Here is a 21,044-nt window from a genome sequence, read left to right as displayed (position 1 = left end):
ACCACCAACAGATCGGGAAAGGATTTTCACCAATCCTAAATCTGATAGAGGTCTAATTTCCAATATATACAAAGAACTCAAGAAGCTGGACTTCAGAAAAATCAAATAACCCCATTTAAAAATGGGCACAGAGCTAAGCAAAGGATTCTCAATGGAGGAATACGGAATGGCTGAGAAACACCTGAAAAAATGTTCAACATCCTTAATCATCAGGGAAATGCAAATCAAAACAACCCTGAAATTCCACTTCACAACAGTCAGAATGGTGAAGATCAAAAACTCAGGTGACAGAAGATGCTGGCAAGGATGTGGAGAAAGAGGAACACTCTTCAATTGTTGGTGGAATTGCAAGCTTGTACAACCACTCTGGAAATCAGTCTGGTGGTTCCTCAGAAAATTGGACATAGTACTATGGGAAGATCCAGCAATAACTCTCCTGGGCATACACCCAGATGTTATAACTGGTAATAAAGACACATGCTCTACTATGTTCATAGCAACCTTATTTATAATAGCCAGAAGCTGTAAAAAAACCCAGATGTGCCTCAACAGAGGAATGGATACAGAAAATGTGGTACATTTATACAATGGAGTACTACTCAGCTATTAATAACAATGAATTTATGAAGTTCTTAGGCAAATTGATAGATCTGGAGGGTATCATCCTGAGTGAGAAACCCAATCACAAAAGAACTCACATGATATGCACTCACTGATAAGTGGATATTAGCCCAGAAACTTAGAATACCCAAGATACAATTTGCAAACACATGAAACTCAAGAAGAAGGAAGACCAAATTGTGGATACTTCGTCCCTCCTTAAAAAGGGGAACAAAATACCCATGGAAGGAGTTACAGAGAAAAGGTTTAGAGCTAAGATGAAAGGATGGACCATCCAGAGACTACCCCACCCTGGGATCCATCCCATAATTAGCCACCAAACACAGACACTATTGCATATGCCAGCAAGATTTTGCTGAAAGGACCCTGATATAGCTGTCTCTTGTGAGGCTATGCTAGTGCCTGGCAAATATAGAAGTGGATGTTCACGGTTATCTATTGGATGGAACACAGGGCCCCCAATGGAGGAGCTAGAGAAAGTACCCAAGGAGCTGAAAGGGTCTGTAACCCTATAGGTGGAACAACAATATGAACTAACCAGTACCCCCGGAGCTCGTGTCTCTAGCTGCATATGTAGCAGAAGATGGCCTAGTCGGCCATCACTGGAAAGAGAGGCCCCCTGGTCTTGCAAACTTTACATGCCCTGGTACAGGGGAACGCCAGGGCCAAGAAGTAGGAGAGGGTGGGTAGTGGAGCAGGGCGCAGGGGAGGGTATAGGAGACTTTCGGGATAGCATTTGAAATGTAATATGAAAAAAAATCTAATAAAAAATTGAAAAATTGAAAAAAAGCTCCTGAGCCTGTTGGCCACTGGAAAAAAAAATTACCTTTAGATCTGCATCTAATCAGTAAGCCAAAGTATCAAGTTTGTAAACTTCATGCTTTCATGACAAATGCAAGTAAATATCAGTTATGAAGAAATGATTAAAAGATTTCTATTTCCTTTAAAAAAATATGGACCATATATGAAAGCTTTGAATGCTTGCCATAAAGTTTTTCTCTTCAGTTTCTCCAGTCTTCTGATATTTAGGGAAACATTCAAAACCTTCATTTACAGTTGTCTCCCTAGTTACTTTACCCTCTTTTAGTTCCATCTTGCTCACAAGTACCAAGGTCATAGGGACATACTATCACCTTGTGCATATAAGAGATCTTTCCCAAAGTAAAGTCCAAGCTGCCATTAGGAAGCCAAAGGTATATAAGCAATTCCTTTTTTATTTATTTCCAAGCTTTTTCTGATGGCATATATCTGCAGCTACAGCATAAGTGAAGTCAATTTGCAATGTATTATAAGGCCTATGTTGTGAGAACTAGGATTTACAGTGATGTTTTCAGTTTTTAAAGATGGATTTATAATATTTTAAGAAAGTATGTGGACTACACTGACCCTTTAGGCAACTGCTTTCTAATCTGTTAGCTATTAGACGCAGGGTGAGAATATCATGTGTGATTAATTTGAATAGTATATGTTATAAAACAACTAAATGTCAGTTTCTACAAAGGTTGTTACAAAAAACATGCATAATATAGCATTATCAATACTCTATATTAGCTACATTAAAAAACTAAGATTATAAATTGATATATATATATTTTTTTCTTCTGAGACAGGGTTTCTCTGTATAGTCCTGGCTGTCCTGGAACTCACTTTGTAGACCAGGCTGGCCTCGAACTCAGAAATCTGCCTGCCTCTGCCTCCCGGGTGCTGGGATTAAAGGCGTGCACCACCACTGCCCAGCAAACTGATATATTTTTAAGGATAGTGATGCAATAAGAAGTATTATTAGTTTTTAATACTTTATACAATAACAATTACTGAAAAAGAGGCCATGAATTTGAAGGAGAGTCAGGAGGGGCATGTGGGAGAATTTGGAGAGAGGAAAGGAAATGTTGTAATTGTAACTCAAAAAGAATTTAAAAATTTCATGTGTACTGGTCTATACCACATGCTTGCCTTGTATCCACAGAAGACATACGAATAATTCAGATCCCCAAGAAACAGTTCAGACAGTTGTGAGCCATCATGTGGATGCTGAGAGTCAAGCCCATTTCCTCAGGAAAAGCAGCCTGTGTTCTTCACTAAGCATTTCCCTAGCACTATTTTAGATATATTATCAAAATCTACTTCAAATTTTCTTTTGACCTGTTATTAAGACTTCGAGGAAACTTTATATGAACAGATTTTATTTTGACTAGACAAGACAGTTTTGAGCTATAATAATAATAATGATAATAATAATAATAATAAATCACTCATTATAGATACACAACAAATACAAATATATGTTATCTATAACTCATCATATACATATATATATTTATATATGACAAAAAGAAATTAAAATGAATGTATTTCTATGCTCTGAGCTTAGCTCCTTAAGAATATCAGCAATGATTTCCGTGGGTAACCTAAGGAAAAATTCTGAATTGAACTAATCATAACCATATTCTATTCTAGTCTAAAGAAATCAAAGCAAAGTGGAAGGAAATTTAGAAGTTAATACAACCAGAAAACAACATTTGGGTTTTTTCCTTTTTTCCTGTGATCCGTTTAGTTTGGGCATGTGAGTTTAGCTGTAGCCAAATGCTAATCTCCTAGCCTATTCATAACTCAGAAAACAGAGGAAGGAAGACTGGATATAAAGCATCAACTCCCAGGTGGTGTCCAAGGAGCTTGTGAAAATATTTTTAGGATGAAATTTACTGGCCTGGTTTACTTGTAAAAAGAATTTGAAAATCTTGATCTTACCTGGTGTCTCATACTAGAGGACAAGAATTAGAAAAGTATGTTTTTCAGGCTCAGAGGTTAACATCACATATTGCTGTTGCAGAGGAGTTTAGCTCCCAACACCTTCAATAGGCGGCTGACAACCACTGGTAATTCCAGAGGATCAGATGTCCTCTTTTGTGGGCACCTGCACACACATGCACATGAACACACACACACACACACACACACACACACACACACAAATAAACACTTTAAAGAGAAAAGTGCAAGATGGTAAGATGACTCAGAAGTTCATTGGTGTAACCTCCCCAGCCTGAAACCTGTTTGCTCAGGTTTCAGTGTTAGCTAGAAGAGAGCATGGGGCAGAGCTTGCCGCCCTATCTTTCTGCCACTCCCACTGCTGCTGCCTGCCGCCTGGCTGTTCCAGAGTCAAACACGTAGTCACCTGCAACTTTACTCCAGGATGATTTGGTGGGAAAGGGTCCCTTCCCCCGCTTCATAACCTAGTACCGTAATAGTAAAATCGAACCTTGATCAGACTGATTGTCTTGGTTCCATCTTTATCGTGCCGCCTAGCCCCCCCTCTACTCTTGCAGATTCCAAGATGCCTTTCCAGACTAGAACCCAGACATGTGAGCCGCTGGCTGGCCACAAAACATTGGTGATAATGTCAAGGGGGCTAGAGAACACACACAGAAAGACTGACAGAAACAGAGATAGACAGAGAGAAATGACAGAGAGAAAATGAGCATAGACAGACAGACAGACAGACAGACAGACAGACAGACAGAGACAGAGAAAGGAGACTGGGAAATTCTGTCACCTTGTAATACCAACATAGGAGCCTTTGATATTTTGCTTTAGTGAGCTGCTTTGGGATCTAGAGAATGTAAACACCAAGTCTGGTTAGAAGTAGCCTGGTTATTGTTAATGGCTATGTAACCCAGGAGACTGCTGCCTAGACATGTGAGGGGCACAAAGATTTTCTGCAAACAGTGACCCAACTTCTTTTCACAAATCACTCACTAAAGCCTGTGCCTAATTACAGTTTTAAAAATAAACATGACATGAGGTCTTGATGGAAAAAAATGAGTGATTAAAAAAAGAAAGCAACATATCCCCTCACATGACAAAGACTGTGTTTGAAAAACACCATACATTTCAGTATATAGCATTATAAGCCTCTGTACTAGTCTCTACATGATAGGAAGATGGGTAGGGAGATGAATTCATTGCTACCAATAGATACACAAATGTGAAATTAAAGGAGAAAAATGAAGCACAGAAATGAAGAAAGGGAGAAGGCAAGAAAGCACAGAGAAATAATCTGAGAACTTGAGTCCCTTTTGCAACTGGGAATGACATCCATGCCATTGAATTTAATGGAAGAGACACAAACTGATCTGAACAAAAGGAAGTGATGAACTTCAATACACATTTTGTACTCTCCAGAAAGAGTCTGTAGTATTAAGTCAAAAGATCATGAAATTCACTAGGAGACTTCCTGACTGTTTTTATGAAGTACATGTTTAGCATTACTGTGCCTGGATATCATCCTATGAAACTAAAAGAAGATGTCCTTCACAACTTCTTGTATTCTGATTTTGTTAACTGCACAATTGTTAGGAATTGAAAGTCTTTTTATACCAGTTATATTTGGGGTTACACTAGTCAGTTCCTCTCTTTCTTCATGTTTGTTAATTTAATGTGTTTAACTCTAACTTCACCAATGCTCAGCCATTCCTAGAGCCAACTTTGAATCATAGTTTGGTAATGTCTGAAATGGAACACTGTTAGGGCAAAACATTCAAGCAGCTAGAAACAGGGACCACGGGGTTGAAGGGTAGAGAAAGAGGCGGAGCACTGGGAAGCTGTTGGCTGGAAGATTGATAAGGTGGACCATGCCTAGAATCCCAGTACCTCTCATGGTTAGGCAGGAAGATGGTGACTTTGAGGTTAGTCTGGGATCCATAATAAGTTGTTCTCTCAAAACAAGCAAACAAAAAGAGAATAAAGAAGAAAATTGTTGCAAGGCTAATTTGGAAGCAGACCAAGTACTTGCAATGTTTGAGTTGTCACAGAAACTGCTGAAAGTTTAAATGGCAGTGCATTTGCTCTTAGAAATGGTATAGCTTAGAGACTAAGCAGCCATTTTTAGGAACCTTAAAACTCATCATCAGGTTTAAAAGATAGTGAGTTAATGTTCTTGTGAGAAGTTTTAAGGAAAGAAGAGCTTTTTAAAAACTTATTACTTAAGAATTTAATAAGCAAGTATTTTCTGTATATTATTTCCATCACTCTCCTCCTTCCAAGTCCTCAAATTCCTAATCTTTTATTCTTTAATTACTATTACTATAAGTAAATTTATAAATACAACCTGTTGAGTACGTTTTGTATGGGAGCAGATCGAAATCTGCTTCTCTCCTTCACAGAAACTATTGTTTGCCTGTAGCTCTTTCATCTAGTTATGAGATTGCCTGCACCCACATTAGCATGCCAATTGGTACTGACATTTTTCAAGTCTTGTTTAGGCAACCATACTGTTGAGATTTTGTGATATAGCTTCTCTATCATATTTAGAAAATATTTTCTCAAAGGAGCCACTCTGGTCCTCTGAATCTTAAAAATCTTTCCATCCCCTCTTCAATAATGTTTCCTGAGTTGCAAGTATGAGGATTGTATTGTAGATGTATCAGTTGGAGCTGGGGACCCCAAGCCATTTGATCTTTGCATTTTGATTACAGAAAGCTGTGGTTTCCTGTAACAGTTTCCACATGTTGCAAGAAAAAGCTTCTTTGATGAGAGGTGAGAGCTACATTGGCTTTTGATATAATGATAAGTATTTAGAATGCACTTAGAAATTATACTGGATTGTGAAAATGGTGATAGTAGGTTTTCCTCTAAGGTCCACAGTGTCAGCAGCCATGAGTACTAGGCTAGGTTTACAGTGTCAGTCATTGATATTAAGGCCTATTGAGCAGGTCTTAAAGCCAATTAGACACCTGCTAGTTACCTTCAGGATACAAATGCCACTATTGCACCTTTGGAGGATATCTTGACTTTCTAGTCATAGATGTGGTTCATAAGTATTACAGCTCTATAAGACGACTGATTGTTTTTCTCCTTTGGTATCCCGCATAACTGAAAAGGAGGATATTAAGCATGATTTTCCCACTAGGTAAAAAGAAAGGTTTGGTAGGGAGGAAAGTGAGTGCCAGAGATCAGAAACAAATAGCAGAAAGCCCTTCCCCCTATCCTGCAGAATAAAATAAAATAAAAAAATTTTGGTATGTTCCACCCAGTCTCTTTAAACTCTATGTCCTTATAAGGTAGCATCAGAAGCTAAATGAAAGACACAGGTCATTCAGCAAACAGTCTGGGAACCCATTTCTAAATCTTTCTATAGGCTGCCAGTACAAAGTGTTTGGCAAAATATAGTAACACACTTGAAGTTATCTTGTACTTCCTGTCACTTCTTTGTACCACAGGCTGCCAGGGCAAATTATTATCTACCATCTTTGGGAGAGCTGTACTTGGATTCATTAGTCCATATTCAGTAAAAATATGGCCTCTACATAAAATATAAGTCCCACCTCCATTTCTCTTAGGAAACATCACTATCAACACCAATTACTTCGAATTACCTACTTTACATCTCAAGCATAATTTAAAAATGATTCTTGGTTCTCCACAACTCTAGTCACTATTAAGCTTATGCGTGTATGTATGTATGTACATAAAGAATATGCTTACTGATCTAATTTTATATGAAGTTCTAAACAGAATCCTTGCAAGACTAGAAGGAATTTATCTCATATCCCACAATGGTACTCTAATCCCACCACCTAATGCATAATTATCAGCAAATTGTTACATACTTAAGAGCAGCCTGTGCTCTCTACTGAACACAGCATTTTAGTTTCCATAATAACAGCAAAAACTTCAGAATGATCACTAGAGAAATGGGTTCCACTTGCTACAGAGGAAATTACTATTCCCCACAATTTGCTTACAAAAAACATTCCTCCATGATGGCAAGCCATACTTCTTTCCCATGACTGAGCTGTGAATGGAGTCAGGTTGGAATAGAAAGAGAATTGTTCATTGAGCCCACCTCAAATTTCACAGAGTTTTAGGGACAATACTCTTGGCATGTGTAATGTTAATAAAAACAAGATCAGCTGTACCTGGGTAAAATAAAGAGTTCATGTAACTTGCCCCTGAAGCCTTCTATCATGAAGAGAAAAGTATGTGCACTTTGGAACTTAATCCAGGCTTCCTTGGCTTAATATTACTGTGTATACAGTTATCGAGAATGGAAAATCAAGAAACTGGATACAACATGACACTTCCAGCCTATTGACTCCAGGGTGATGCTATATACAAGTCAGATATACAGCAGGACAATTTCTATTTGTTAAATTTGAATATTTTATCTCTCAATATTCCTACTCTAATTCTGTTGCCATTTTCCAATCCCAAGAGACAGTTGAGGAACTTCACCAAGAGTGAATTAAGGAGGGAGATCTACACTGTGACCTCTCTGTCTTTACATAATTTTCACGTACCAAGTTTTCAAGTGGATTTTAGAGTTGTCAACCAGACTGAGGGACTGTGCCAAGTTCTCCGTTCAACCCTAGAATTGTTTAGATAACCACAGTTATAATAGAAACAAACACATAATTCAATATTGAGAAGTCTCCTCAGTCATGTGGTTCAGTAGCGTTGAAGAACAACACAGAAATAGACTTTGATAGTGAATTTGCTTCTGTCCATAGACAAGCAAGTCAATCCCAATGTACCTTTTTGTTCAGTTTCTCTCCTTAATGGAAGCCTAGAAACAAATACCAGTATGAAATTTTACTTTTAATATTAAGTTGCATTACATCTTTACATCAATTACTTGTTAGATCAGCTTTCAGTCCTAAAGTGGTTTTATGGGTATTTAAATTTAGTTCCAGTTCTCATACACTTGAAAACATCTGAAACAGAGAAATTTCATTTACTAGTAGCCTCAAAATCCTCTCCAAAATCTTCAAGGTAGAAATTCAAAAGAGCAACAACCAAATAACAAAGCAATCTCCTATCTGTGCAAATTAAGACATGTACTCAGTGATAGAGAATGAGGCAGAAGTCCAAAATAGAGCAGGTCTCCCTAAAAAGGGTTCTATTATATTTTTATTTTAAATTGTGGTATTTTAAAGGGGAAATGGTTATTTCCAAGACATCTAGACAGCTATCTTCTGAATGATACCATAAGAAATTATTATCAGAATATCAGTAGATTATTAACAATAATTGCTAAGAACTACATCAATAACTTTGTTAATTTTGTAATATTTATTAATTATACAAATAATGGGTTTCATTATGACATACTCTACTTAAAAACACCTTGTAAATTATATAAATTTGACCTGAAATAACCTTTTTTCCACTGATAATGTCAGTGACATTGGCATTACTTCTTTTAATGTAAAGCCACTTTTGGCAAAATCACATTTTAGCCATCATAAAACAAATCTATAGTAACTCTAAAAGAATACAACAGTTTAGGTACACACACAGTTTAGAGAGACTATATCTAGACAGTACATAGGCCTGTTCATCACACCAGGGATGAGGGAGAAAGCAAGAAGAGAACCATCGGCTCTTGAGAACCATCTCTGACTCTTTTGACTGCTTTTGGGATACTTTCCTTCCTACTGGGTTCCCTTGCCTAGCCTTAATATGTGCGTATGTGCCTAGTCTTATTGTAACTTGATATGTAATATTTGGCTGATATCCCTGGAAGGTCTTCCCTTTTATGAAGGGAAATGGAGGATTAGATATGGGGGAGATGGAAAATGGGAGATGTGAGAACAGACTGGGGAGAGAGGAGCGAGGGGAAACTGAGGTCAGAATGTAATGTATGAGAGAAGAATAAAAAACTATTAAAAAGGAAGAAACCAATCGTCCAGCTGATCATTTATCCTATAAGTACTAGAGAATTCCTGATTGTGGGAGTCATCCTCTTTTAAGGAGAAACACCTCATCTTGGGCATATAGGAGAAGAATGATTGCTGCTAATAATCTCAGAAGCAGTCATGGCAATCTGAGATTTTATGTTTTTACAACCTAAAAATATAAAAAGTGTCACATGGCCAAAGGCATAGAAAGTGCAAAAGAGGGAAAAAGTTTTCATTGGGAGCTGAGTACCTAGTTGTTTTATCATCATGTAGGTCCTCAGTGACTGCAACCACTAAGAGGTCAGTGTGACCTCTTGTCCATATTGCAGAACTTCCGTGTCACTAATGGTTCAGGTTCTCTCACTAGTGAGAAGTAACTTGGAATCAAGTTAGTATACCAAACATATATCCTTATGCATATGCATGCAACACTTTAAAATTCACAGATATTTCTAGTTTCCTCCAGCAGAGGTCAGACAACAGCAGTCCTGGACTACAAAAATCTAGGAAGCAATAGACTATTTGAGAGGTGTGATTTTATTTTCAAGAAAAGATAATGGAGCATTTCTTTTTTAATACTACTTTCTCTGTACTCATACTTTCTAATTACATTTTTACAGCTGGCTTGCTTTACTTTTGTAATAATTACAAAGCAATAATACTTTAAGTTTCATGAAGAGCATAATGGCATATGTATTTTTTTTGCCCTGTATTAATTCCAGGACACTGCATCATTATTTATATTTTCTTGGTTGAACATAGGTTAATAGGATAGTCTAAGAAAGAAGCACTTTTGGTTTCCAGTGTGAAAAATGACTTAAGGGCAATATCATGTCCACAGTTGATAAATGGAAGAATTCTTTCTCAAGCAAGGGGCTTAATACATTTGTAAGACCACCAGAATGAAATAAAACCTCCTAGACATAGCTCTGAAGTGACCAAGCTCCTGCAAGACGCAGAGAACAGCAAGTGTAAGCTCTGAGCATCGCTTTTGTCAACTGGAGAAATCTAATAGATCTTGGTGCCACAACAATTCAATTTCTGCAAGTCACACAGGTAGAATAATGAAGACATTTTTTTTTAAATTGGTCAGTTTGACAACACATTTAAAAATCAAAGAACCCAACAAAGAAGTTTATTGGGGTCTGCCTTTGCTAAGCAAATCATACCATCACCATATTGTATTTTCATTTCTAATTCATATGAATCATTCTCAATAGAAACAAAAGGAAAGGCTTATAAAACAATACTGCATTGCATCAAATCAAGTACCTGCTTCATTTCTATATTAATAAATGATTCAGAATGTATGGTCTGTTATGTGTGCTTAATAGAATCACAAATATAAGGATATTACATTGTTATACAAATCAAAACTGTCAGTAGTTTCTTCTTTTTGTTGTTTTGGTTTAATGTTCGGTGATGCTGTGTACCAAACCTAGAGCCTCATGCGTGCTTAGCATGTGCTTGCAAACATAGTTTCATACATATTTAGAATGTGTTTGTATACTTAGGGCCTCAAACATGCTTAGCAAGTGCTATACTCCCAAGCTACTCTCTCAGCTCCTCTTTCTTCCATTTTCTTAGAGAGTGATTTTTTTTTTTTTACCCTGGGACAATAAGTTTCTATTGCTTCCTTCTATCTGTGGGAGCAACTGAGGAAAAGAGGAAGAATATAATTAAACCTCTACCAGAGCAGGTGTAGTGGCTCACACTTGTAATCTCATCACACTCTGGAGGAAGAAAGAGAAGGATCCTAAGTCCAGGGTAAGGCTAGGCTACATAATTAGACCCTGTCTCAATCAAACCAAACCCCTCCCCAAACACAAAGTCCATAGATAAAGCCTCCTATTAGTTCTTCTGTGAGAACTCACAGTGAGGCCTAGAAGAGAGGATTCTTTGCTTCTCACAGATTATCCATGGCTTTGGGGTCAAAGTGAGAATTCTGGGAAAGCAAAGGAATAGGGAGTTATGAGACATGAAGAGGCACGGGAGAATTGGAAGCCACAGAGAGGTGTCCTCAGAGTGAACCCTCCTTAGGGGTGCTTTTCTCTGTGGGTTAATAGGGTGTCAGCTATTTGTTTTAAAGCTGCAAGAATTTCTGCTTTCCAAACACCACCCATTCTTCAAGCCCTCAGCAATTTGAGCTACACACAGATGTTGGGATTGACTAAAAGAAATTACAATGAAGAGATAAGATTTAACCCTGGTTGGTCCAATGAAAAAGAAAAGACTCATAGATCGTGACGTGTGAATATGGAGGAGGAAACCACAGGTTACAAAGGATCCTAGGAAACAGACAAAATACATGCAGATAAATCATGGAGGGATGGGGATCAGTGGAATTTCCACGAAAGGGATGAATTTGGTTATTGAGCCACTTTTATACCAACTTCCAGAGAAGAAGAAGAATGTTAACTGACATGCAAACAATGGTAAAAATATCAAAATATTGCAGGAGTCGTATTCGCCTTACCTTTACAAAGTGTATCAGCCGCTCGACTTCATTAACTTTATAGGTCTCCAATCCTAGCTCTTTGGCCAATCGTAAGATACGATTCTGGGTTGGTCCAACATAAGATCCTCCAAGGTCCACATATTTAACATTTTTATTCTGCATTTCCATGGGGGGGAAAATAAAGATGAGTGTAAAAGACACTACAGAGACCATTTCTTACAAAAGAACACATCTCTGACTACACCACCAGCAAATCAAGGTATGTGTTAATCAATTATACCAGAAATAGCCCTACTTGTCTGTTTTGTGATTTACTTGCCTACAGTCTAGCCCTCCCCCAAAAGGAGTCATTCTTATTGACATTATTCTGTATAGAAATATAAAAATACTGTAGGTACATAATGGAATACTATCATTTAGCACAACATAACTGTACCTGTAAGGACATTATCCTAAGTGAAATAAATCAAACATAGAAAGGCAAGTCCTACACCATGTCACTTATATGTGGAATCTAAAATGAGTTAAACTTGAAAAAATAAAGAATATAACAGTGGTACTAGAGGTCTTATAGGTATGGATGTTAGGGCAGAAGAAATGGGGAAATGAGTCAAAGCATACTGTGGGGCTGTGAAAGGCAGCCTGTTTTCGTTGAACGAGGCTTGCTCTGGAGATCCAGTAGAAAACTCTATGAGGGACAGAACAGTAAGCCACATTCCCAGAGACAGGTGCCTGACACCACAGAGCCCCCAACTCCATAGTTCTGTGACTATAAGTCACACAGACAAAGCCCCAAGCTCACACAGTTACCTGACCATAGCCAGGTATGCTCTGCCCCACAGTTACCTGGCAACAACAAGGTAGCCCAGCCCACTATAAAAGGAGCTGCTTGGCCCCTCCTTGCTCTCTTAAACTCTCATCTTTCTTACTCTCATATCTAGCCCTCCTTCTCTCTCTCCCTTGCCCCCTCTCTCCACATAGCCATGGCTGACCTCTCTCTTTCTTTCTGCTTTCTCTCTTTCTCCCTGTCTTTCTACAATAAAGCTCTAAAACCATAGACTGTCTCTGCTCATCAAGACCCGCTGTACTTGAATGATGGAATAGGTTGCCCCCTAAAGAGTCATGTCTAACTTCTTGCTGGAAGGCCTTCCTGCACTCCTGCCACAGACTGGACTCCTCATTTGGGAACCACGTGGCACCCCCTCTCTTCCTTCCCTCCCCTCCCTTTGACCCTGGGGATGACCGGGCTGCCCCTGGGGCCCCCATTTTGTTCTCAGCTCTTCCGTGGTGCCCAGTGGCATCTGGAATGCCGAGACTGAAAACCTGTTATCTCTGGTCTCAGTGAGGCCCACAGACCTCAGACTGCCCCTTGTCCACCCCTGTGGGCTGGGGTCTGTGGCTTCCCCACAGCTAGACACCCACCCGGGGCCACATGGAAAACATGCCCTAGTCCTCCCAAGTCTGTCTGCCCAGAGCACGGGAACTCTGGTGGGACACAGGTTTTTTCCCACTCCCTTTATTCCTCCAAACCTGGTGCCCTACAAGTCAGAAAGATGGGAAGAGGAAGTTTTTGTTTGTTTGTTTGCTTATTTGTTTTTTGTTTATGTTTTTGTTTTCTGTCTTTTGTTTTTGCTTTTGTTTTTGTTTTCTCAAGACAGGGTTTCTCTGTGTAGCCCCGGCTGTCCTGGAGCTCACTCTGTAGATCAGTCTGGCCTTGAACTCAGAAATCCACCTGCCTCTGCCTCCGAAGTGCTGGGATTAAAGGCATGTGCCTCCACTGTCCGGCAAGGAGAAAGTTTTGAGCTCTGATACATACTATGATCTCCCTGGTTGATAATAATGCATTGTATATTAAAAAACAAACTAAAAGTAATTTCAAGTATGTTGACACAAAAATGTCAAGTGACTGAGATAACAATTAACTTGATTTAATCATCCACATTGTATATGTATCACACTGTACTCCAAAAGCATAATGCAATTATGGATTAATGTTTAAAAATAAAATAAAATAATAATAAATTAAAGAAGAGACTCCCCCTCTAGCCCCAAGATTTAGTTTGCATGGGTGAAATGATTATGTTTTTATTAGAGAAGACTCAAACAGCGAGCTGAAAAGTTCAGACTTCTATTAATTTTCTTACTACTACTACAACACAATCTACTTTTTTTTTTCCACATCCCCATTTTTAGGTCTACTGTACTAACTATGAAGTAAGAAGACTGAAACAGAGAGAATGATATAAGAGGTGAAATAGAGATAAAAAAGAAGCTTTGAGTAGAAGTGTTGTGTGCTTAGTATGTGTAAGTCCCTGGATGGAACAACCATAAACTATGATGATGATTGTGATGGTGATGGTGATTATGAAGACGAAGGAGGAGGAGGAGATGAGGAAGAAGAGAAAAAGATAGGAGATATAAGGGAAATTCTAGAGTCATGTTTCCTGTCTTAGAAGATCAATAATGGAGACTTTCAAGAAATACAAAAGTCTAAAAACACAACTCAGCTTCTGACCCATGTTTCTTATCCTCATCCTTAGTATCTTACCCTAATTGTGTGAGTCCTGCCTCCCACACGGTCCCGTGCTTCCAGAACCACCACACTGAGGCCACAGTCATGAAGAAGTTTGGCTGCTGCCATACCTGAAGGAAAATATAAGAAGACATTGTGATCAAATCTGTTATAGGATAGCAGAGTGCTCCTTATCCCAGCAATCAACAAGAAAAGTCACATTCACATGAGGTCTATTATAATACAACTAAGGAATACATAAGAACTCTCTGTAGAGGCCTAGAGTCTCCATCTAGGAAAGCAAGGGATTCTTCTATAAAGAATAAAGTAAATTTCATTAGCAGTGAATACCTCATCAATAAAAATATTCCATGTTACTATATCAATAATATCCATATTTTAACAACTAAATTATAGGCTGGACAAACTAATGTAAATATAAGACCACAATAAAGAACACCCATTTGCTGTCCCCAAAAATGTCCCATGCTAGCTTCAAACTCCATTGTCTGTCTAATTATGAGATGAAGAAGCAATGCTGAAGAGAGCTAGCCTTCAAACCCTATAAGAGTACATAGTATTTACTGGGAAAACTGGACTTTCAGAAGTTGACAAAAATTTCAAAGCTAAAGTCATAAAAACTGACCATTTGTACATTTTCATATCAGATATGCCTGACCACTGAAGAATGAAATGCAGCCATCCATATTCTTTAACTATTCAACTAGTTCAAATTATTTACTGGCTACCTGGACACAGACCATGAATCTGAATGTAGAAGCATAATGACCCAAGACTTCAGCCCCTCTCTGGTAACAATTTTCAAAAAGAAAACTCCTTTCCCAGAGAGGCAGACTTAACAAGCGTTGTTTGGCTCAATGTATCTCTTCATCGTGTACCCAGAGGCAGAGTCAAGGCTTCTAGTTGGTGACAGAGTAAGGTCCCAAAGTCCTCACTGCAAGTGGCCACACCTATAGCACAGAAGCATCCCATGACCTGGTTTAGAAACACAAGGTTTAGCCGGGCGTGGTGGCACACGCCTTTAATCCCAGCACTCGGGAGGCAGAGGCAGGCATATTTCTGAGTTCGAGGCCAGCTTGGTCTACAAAGTGAGTTCCAGGACAGCTAGGACTATACAGAGAAACCCTGTCTCGAAAACAAAACAACAACAACAAAACAAAAAACAACAAAAAAAAGAAACACAAGGTTTCCTTGGAGTTTTAACTCCAGTTTCCCAGTTTTACCCCCACAACAAGAAAAAAAACTATTTTCTACTTAAATTTAGAATTGCAGAGAATTCGATGACATTTTTCTTATCAAGCATCAGTCCAACAAATGATACAACATGCAACCATAGTAACAGATGTTATCAGCAAGTTCACATAAACCTCAGGAGCATGCTAGACTTAAACAAAAGAATTATGAAGGAAATACAGCATTACTCACAGACACTCACATATGAGATTCCACAAAGGATACTGTCTTTTAATGACGACAACTACCCAATAATATCTGACGAGAAGCCTAAACAGTCCTTTCTGCCTGTATTGCATTATAATTATAAATAGAAAACAACCCCCAAAATGTTCTTAAGCAACATATAAGTGTGTTTTTGAAAATCCTTTGAAATATTTTTAACTTATGTTCAGGGTGTTTGGGGGGATAGTCAAAATGTGTGGTAGACATCAACTGACAAAAAAAGAAAGTTAAAAGTACAAAAGTTGATTTAGCTGGCACAAATATGGATGGCTCAGGGCATCACTGAATTTTTTGAGGGGATAATTAAAAAATTTAGCAGTTGGGGTCCAGTCAGGATGTGATTAAGATGGTGATGAAGAGGTAAGATCTCTTTTTAAGAGCTCTCACAGTGATGCTGTGATAAAGGCACAGGGGATTGAGTTCTCAAAGAGTAAGCAAAAGCTAATTCTCTAGAGCTTCCTAGATCCAAAATGCATTGTTTCTCAAGTGTTCCTTTCCATGTTGGGTTTGCAACACTTAACATATTTTGCCATGGAAACAAAATATGAGATATTGTACATTCTCTAAGAAGACTGGGAATATCTATGTTCAATAAATCCTACTGTAGGTGTTTTCATGAATTACCAACAGTATTGGCCCTAAAATGACTAGACAATATAATTGGCTCTGACAAAACCTGAAGTAGCTTGTAAACACAATGTGACAATATTTTTAAGAGATCTATACAACCAGTTACTACCATAAACTATGGAGCACTTAATTAGTTTCATGTACAATGTACCCTACATATCCACTTGGTCCTCACAACAAGGCTGAGAAATATTTTTATCCTAATTTTCAGTATTCAGATAAGTTACACAATTAGTAAATGGTAGAACCAGAGGTGATCTGGGCGGTGGTGGCACACACCTTTAATCCCAGCACTTAGGAGGCAGAGGCAGGTGGATTTCTGAGTACGAGGCCAGCCTGGTCTACAGAGTGAGTTTCAGGACCGCCAGGGCTACACAGAGAGACCCTGTCTTGAAAAACAAAAACAAAAAGCAAACAAACAAAACAAACTAACCAACAAAAAAACAGAGGTGAACCCAAAACCTCACCTCTTAGCCAACATTCTTGGTCCAAAAAAGAAAGAAATGAAAAAAAATATTTTAAAACATTGATATAGCAAATTCTTGCAAGCGATCTTAAAACATTCTGCTCTATAGCTAAAAATTAAGAATCATAAAAAAGTTTTACTTTTAACAGATATTTGACTTTTGAAAAGGGTTCAAAAGCACACTTATCATCACTGTGTGCTCTTACAAAATTAATGAAACTTGACTTTAAAATATACAAGGTAATCAATATTTTAAAAAATAGTTATTTGGTTCTTTCAGAAATGGTCCACAAAGGCCCTTAAAGTACAAATAATAGAAATCTACACCCAATTCTATGAAATTACAGAAAAATTGTTTATTTTTTCAGTCCTGGTGGAGCAGGCTTTTTAATCTCAGCATTCTGAAGGCTGAGGCAAAAGGTTAACAAATTCAAAACCAGACTATGCTACACAGGGAGACTAGGTCTCCAAAATTTAAAAGCAAAGAAATAAAATTACTGCATTTCTATGGCCAATTAGCTTACATGGGAAAGGTTTCCACCTACCAAGGAAACTGAAATTATTTTAAAGACCTACAAATTAGTGGTATTGAGCGTCGTTAGCATTTCTGCCTCCAGTTTGAGGCTATAGAAAATAGTTTGAGTTAGATTCTAAGGGAGACTTCAAAACAGTGTGGGGCTCTCAAAATCAGAAGCCTCATCTACTTTGTTCTTTGTTCTTCCAATGTGTTTCATGCCCTTCAGATTAAATGGTGATATTTAACAAACCTTTACACTTTAAAATAGAGAAGTAATTGTCTCAGAAGCAACATAAAGCATCTACACTACATAAAGACTTTTTCCTGTTTAAATTTCCCAGACGAGAGAGGATGAGAAAATCTTGTTGAGCAAAATTCACAGTGCCATGAAGTACCTCTGACCTTGTAACATTGGAAAATGATATAGTCATCCCCTTAGAACTTACAAAAGCAATAATATGCAAATGGACCCTCATCACCTCTGTCATGTCTGACAAAGCAATGGTTTTATGAGAAAATTCTAGAAACAACCAAGCAAACTTCTGATCAAAGAACTGGATTTCTTTGATGTTGCCAAAGCAAATGTTTCTTTAGTTATTTAACACAAATAAACCCACCCCCACAAAAGGTCTGGAATAACCACCACAACAAAATTTCCTCTGTTGGGAGTCAAATTCATTAAGGCATGTTATAGGAAGAAGTTTGATGTTAAAGGCACTATGCAGATGAAGCCATGAGTGAAGCAGATAACATTTTGAAGAGACGCCTGAAAGCCAGCTTCTCCACTCAAGTAAGGTAGGCAGATGTAGAAAGAACTTGAAGCACATAGCTGCTGAGGAGTGTGCCTGGGGTCATGCAGCTAGCATAGCAGAGACACCTTTCAAATTCCAGCATACAGACTCAAAGTACCAATAATTCATGAGAAAGTGAAGGCTGAAGGAGATCCACTATTTAACAGTGAATCATAGTGAACTCTTCCTTTAACATGGCAGGGCAGCTCATTCCTTGCCTTTGTGTACATTAGTCAAAAGTACATGTTCCTGGCTGGTAAAGTTCTAAAATGTGTTCTTTTATGAAGTGAATGAAGTCCACTGAAGTGAATATGACTTGATTGGCAGGTTGGGGGTTGGGTGGCATCCCTCCTTTACTTGTGTTACTAAGATACCCATGGAGCTCAGAAAGCTCATTTCCTGAATGATAAGATGTTAATTATCTATGCTTTTCTCTTCCTGTGACAGGATATAGTTGGTATTTAAGTGTGTTTATTAAATGGTTGTATTTAATATCCTTAAATAAAGATAACTCTTACTAAAAATGACCATTTGATAAAAGAAGTAAATGAGTATAATAGTGTCCTTTTAGTATGCTTATAGTAGTAAGTATTTTAATATGGTCTAAGAAAGTAATATATATATGTAGTTTCCTTTAATCACATCAAGTATGGTAAGACTCCCTTGGCCTTTTTAAAAGGAGCAAGAGACAGCCCATTTATAATAATAATCAACTTGTATTTGTACAGCATGGCAGTTTTCAACACTCCCAAATACTCAACCTTCAGAAAGTTTTGAGGTCAGTGCTATTGTGTCCATTTCTCAGATTACAAAATAGAGGCTTGATGAGAGTACACACCTAGTGAAGAGGAAGACAGAGCTGGGTCTGAAATATTGCTGTTTATAGGTCCTGTGTGTTCTAGCCATAGTCCTTCCCACAACAAAAGACTTTTGCTGTTGAAACACATTGTTGAAGTAGGTAGAATTTTAATTAAAATCAGAATGCTTACTTTATTAACTTTCTTGGAAAGACTACCTGGATAAAAATCATCTCTAAACTGCCAGTATCTAAAGCCCTGAGACATGCTCCTCAAAGAGAATACAAATATATTTGGAGCAAGAAGAACTCAAGGTCAGTTCGACTGCTGAACTTTAAGAGCTTTGACCATAATACCATTTTTCATCTTTTATTCATAATAACTCTTCCCCGGCAAGATACCCATCAAAACTTGGGGCTAAATTGAAACAACATAGAAACAAAGTCTAGCATGATATTATTCACATCTTTTCTGTAGCACACACCCCCTCCCTCAGATAAAAAGACAGATCCAAAATCGTGGAAGGGTACTAACCCTGGCCCCCTTTTCTCTAAGACAGTCAAAATATACAACACAAAAAACAAAGCAATGGTTTGTATGAGAAAGGAGACCTTCATCAAAGCTTTAGGCCATTGGTGATTTATACTCTTGAAAGGGATAAGAGACATCAAGCTTCCATAAGTTGCCATAGAAACCTTTTGTCCAGATGTAGCCACTTTGAGATACTTGAACATGATTGTCTTTTGAAGACTTTCAGAATTTACCTGAACCCATAAAAATGGCTTCTTCATCACTTTTGATATGCAAATGATAGAGTTTTTAGAAAATGTCAGCCATCATAATGAGTCTTGCTTCGTAGGAAGTATTTGTGTTTACCCTTTGTTGTTTGAAAGTAGCTGGGTTTCTTTTGTGCACCACAGTCACACTAGGCAAAATGTGTTATTGCTTTACTTCAACACTAGCTCCCAAACATAAAGGAAATACACTCAGGAATAATAGATTCTCTTTCTCAAGAATGTGTGAATTATTTATCTTTAAAACTGCTCAATAGATTTCAATTCACTTGCTTCAAATCTTCTTCAGAATTAGATAAATGATGTGTAGGAATAAATATATCCTTTGGAAAACAACTGTTGGGTTTCGTTGTTTGGTTGGTTGCTTTTTACTCTAACATAGAATCACAACACTCAAGTTACTGAACCAGTAGGATCTTGAGTGTGAGGCTTGCTAGACTTTTTAAAAAGTGAGAACTGTCTCTTTGCTTTATTTACTATTGCGGTGATAAGAATAGTGGTGTTGAGAATAGGACCCAAAGCCTTCTGCATACTCAGCTGCATCCCCAAACTTCACACTGTTTTTAAGCATAAAAAACAAGACGTTTCCTTGCTGATAGCCCTGATGATAAAAGCTTTGTGGTCACTGTACTGGTCCTACCGTAGATTACCAATACAATTTTTAGAATTATACACACTTTTAAGGTAGAATATAGTGCTGGAGAGCTGTAAGTGGTTGTCACAAATGTCAGGAAGAGGGTCAGGGGTCTTCTTGTCTCCTTCACTGGACATGAGCTGATGGATTAAGAATTGTGGGAAATAATTAAACAGAAGCATTGAGAGAAAGAAGTCCTGGTGTGATAGAAGTTAATGAAAGAAACAATGTTACCCTTGGGTCCCAGGACTCTCCCTCTACTTTGATGGCTCTAAGGAGTTGCTTTCCTTTGCCTGTGAATTAAGTGTAAAAGAACTGCCTAAGAAAGAAGGCAATCTGCTCTTCTGTAGCACAAGCTCTTGGCAGGGTTGCTTTCTGGCTGCATAACCATGAGTGAGTGCATACTTTCTGGAGCTTCTCTGATTTTTCACAGGGTGATGTGAATAGATTGGGCTCCTTCTAGTCGGTGATTAAATTAAATGGGGGCAACATGGCGATCACACAAGATATCTCATTATACAGGTGGTATCCCTATGACCCCAAAGCATCTTCTCTTAAAACTTGAAATCTGGGGGATAGCCATGAATGTGACTATAACATGTAATATGCATGCTCCTGGAGGACAGGAAATGGAAGATTTCAACAATTTTGTTCACTGAGAGTTGTG

At 38.1% G+C, this 21,044-nt stretch overlaps 1 protein-coding gene across 1 annotated transcript in view; it reads right to left on the bottom strand.

The window, feature by feature from the left end:
• Maob (monoamine oxidase B) overlaps positions 1-21,044 on the bottom strand; it is a 113,579-nt gene that overhangs the window by 49,821 nt on the left and 42,714 nt on the right. The window contains exons 2-3 of the mRNA XM_085838255.1: positions 14,306-14,400; positions 11,776-11,913 (exon numbers count right to left, since the gene is read on the bottom strand). Coding sequence (XP_085694381.1) covers positions 11,776-11,913; positions 14,306-14,400 — 233 coding nt within the window. The remainder of the gene's footprint in view (positions 1-11,775; positions 11,914-14,305; positions 14,401-21,044) is intronic.

This window comes from Mus caroli, unplaced genomic scaffold (assembly GCF_978045245.1).
Source record: "Mus caroli unplaced genomic scaffold, Mus_caroli_1 scaffold_5, whole genome shotgun sequence".
In the NCBI taxonomy this organism is placed as follows: Eukaryota; Metazoa; Chordata; class Mammalia; order Rodentia; family Muridae; genus Mus; species Mus caroli.
Note: the sequence above shows the minus strand (reverse complement) of the source record. Positions and strands in the feature narration are given on the sequence as shown.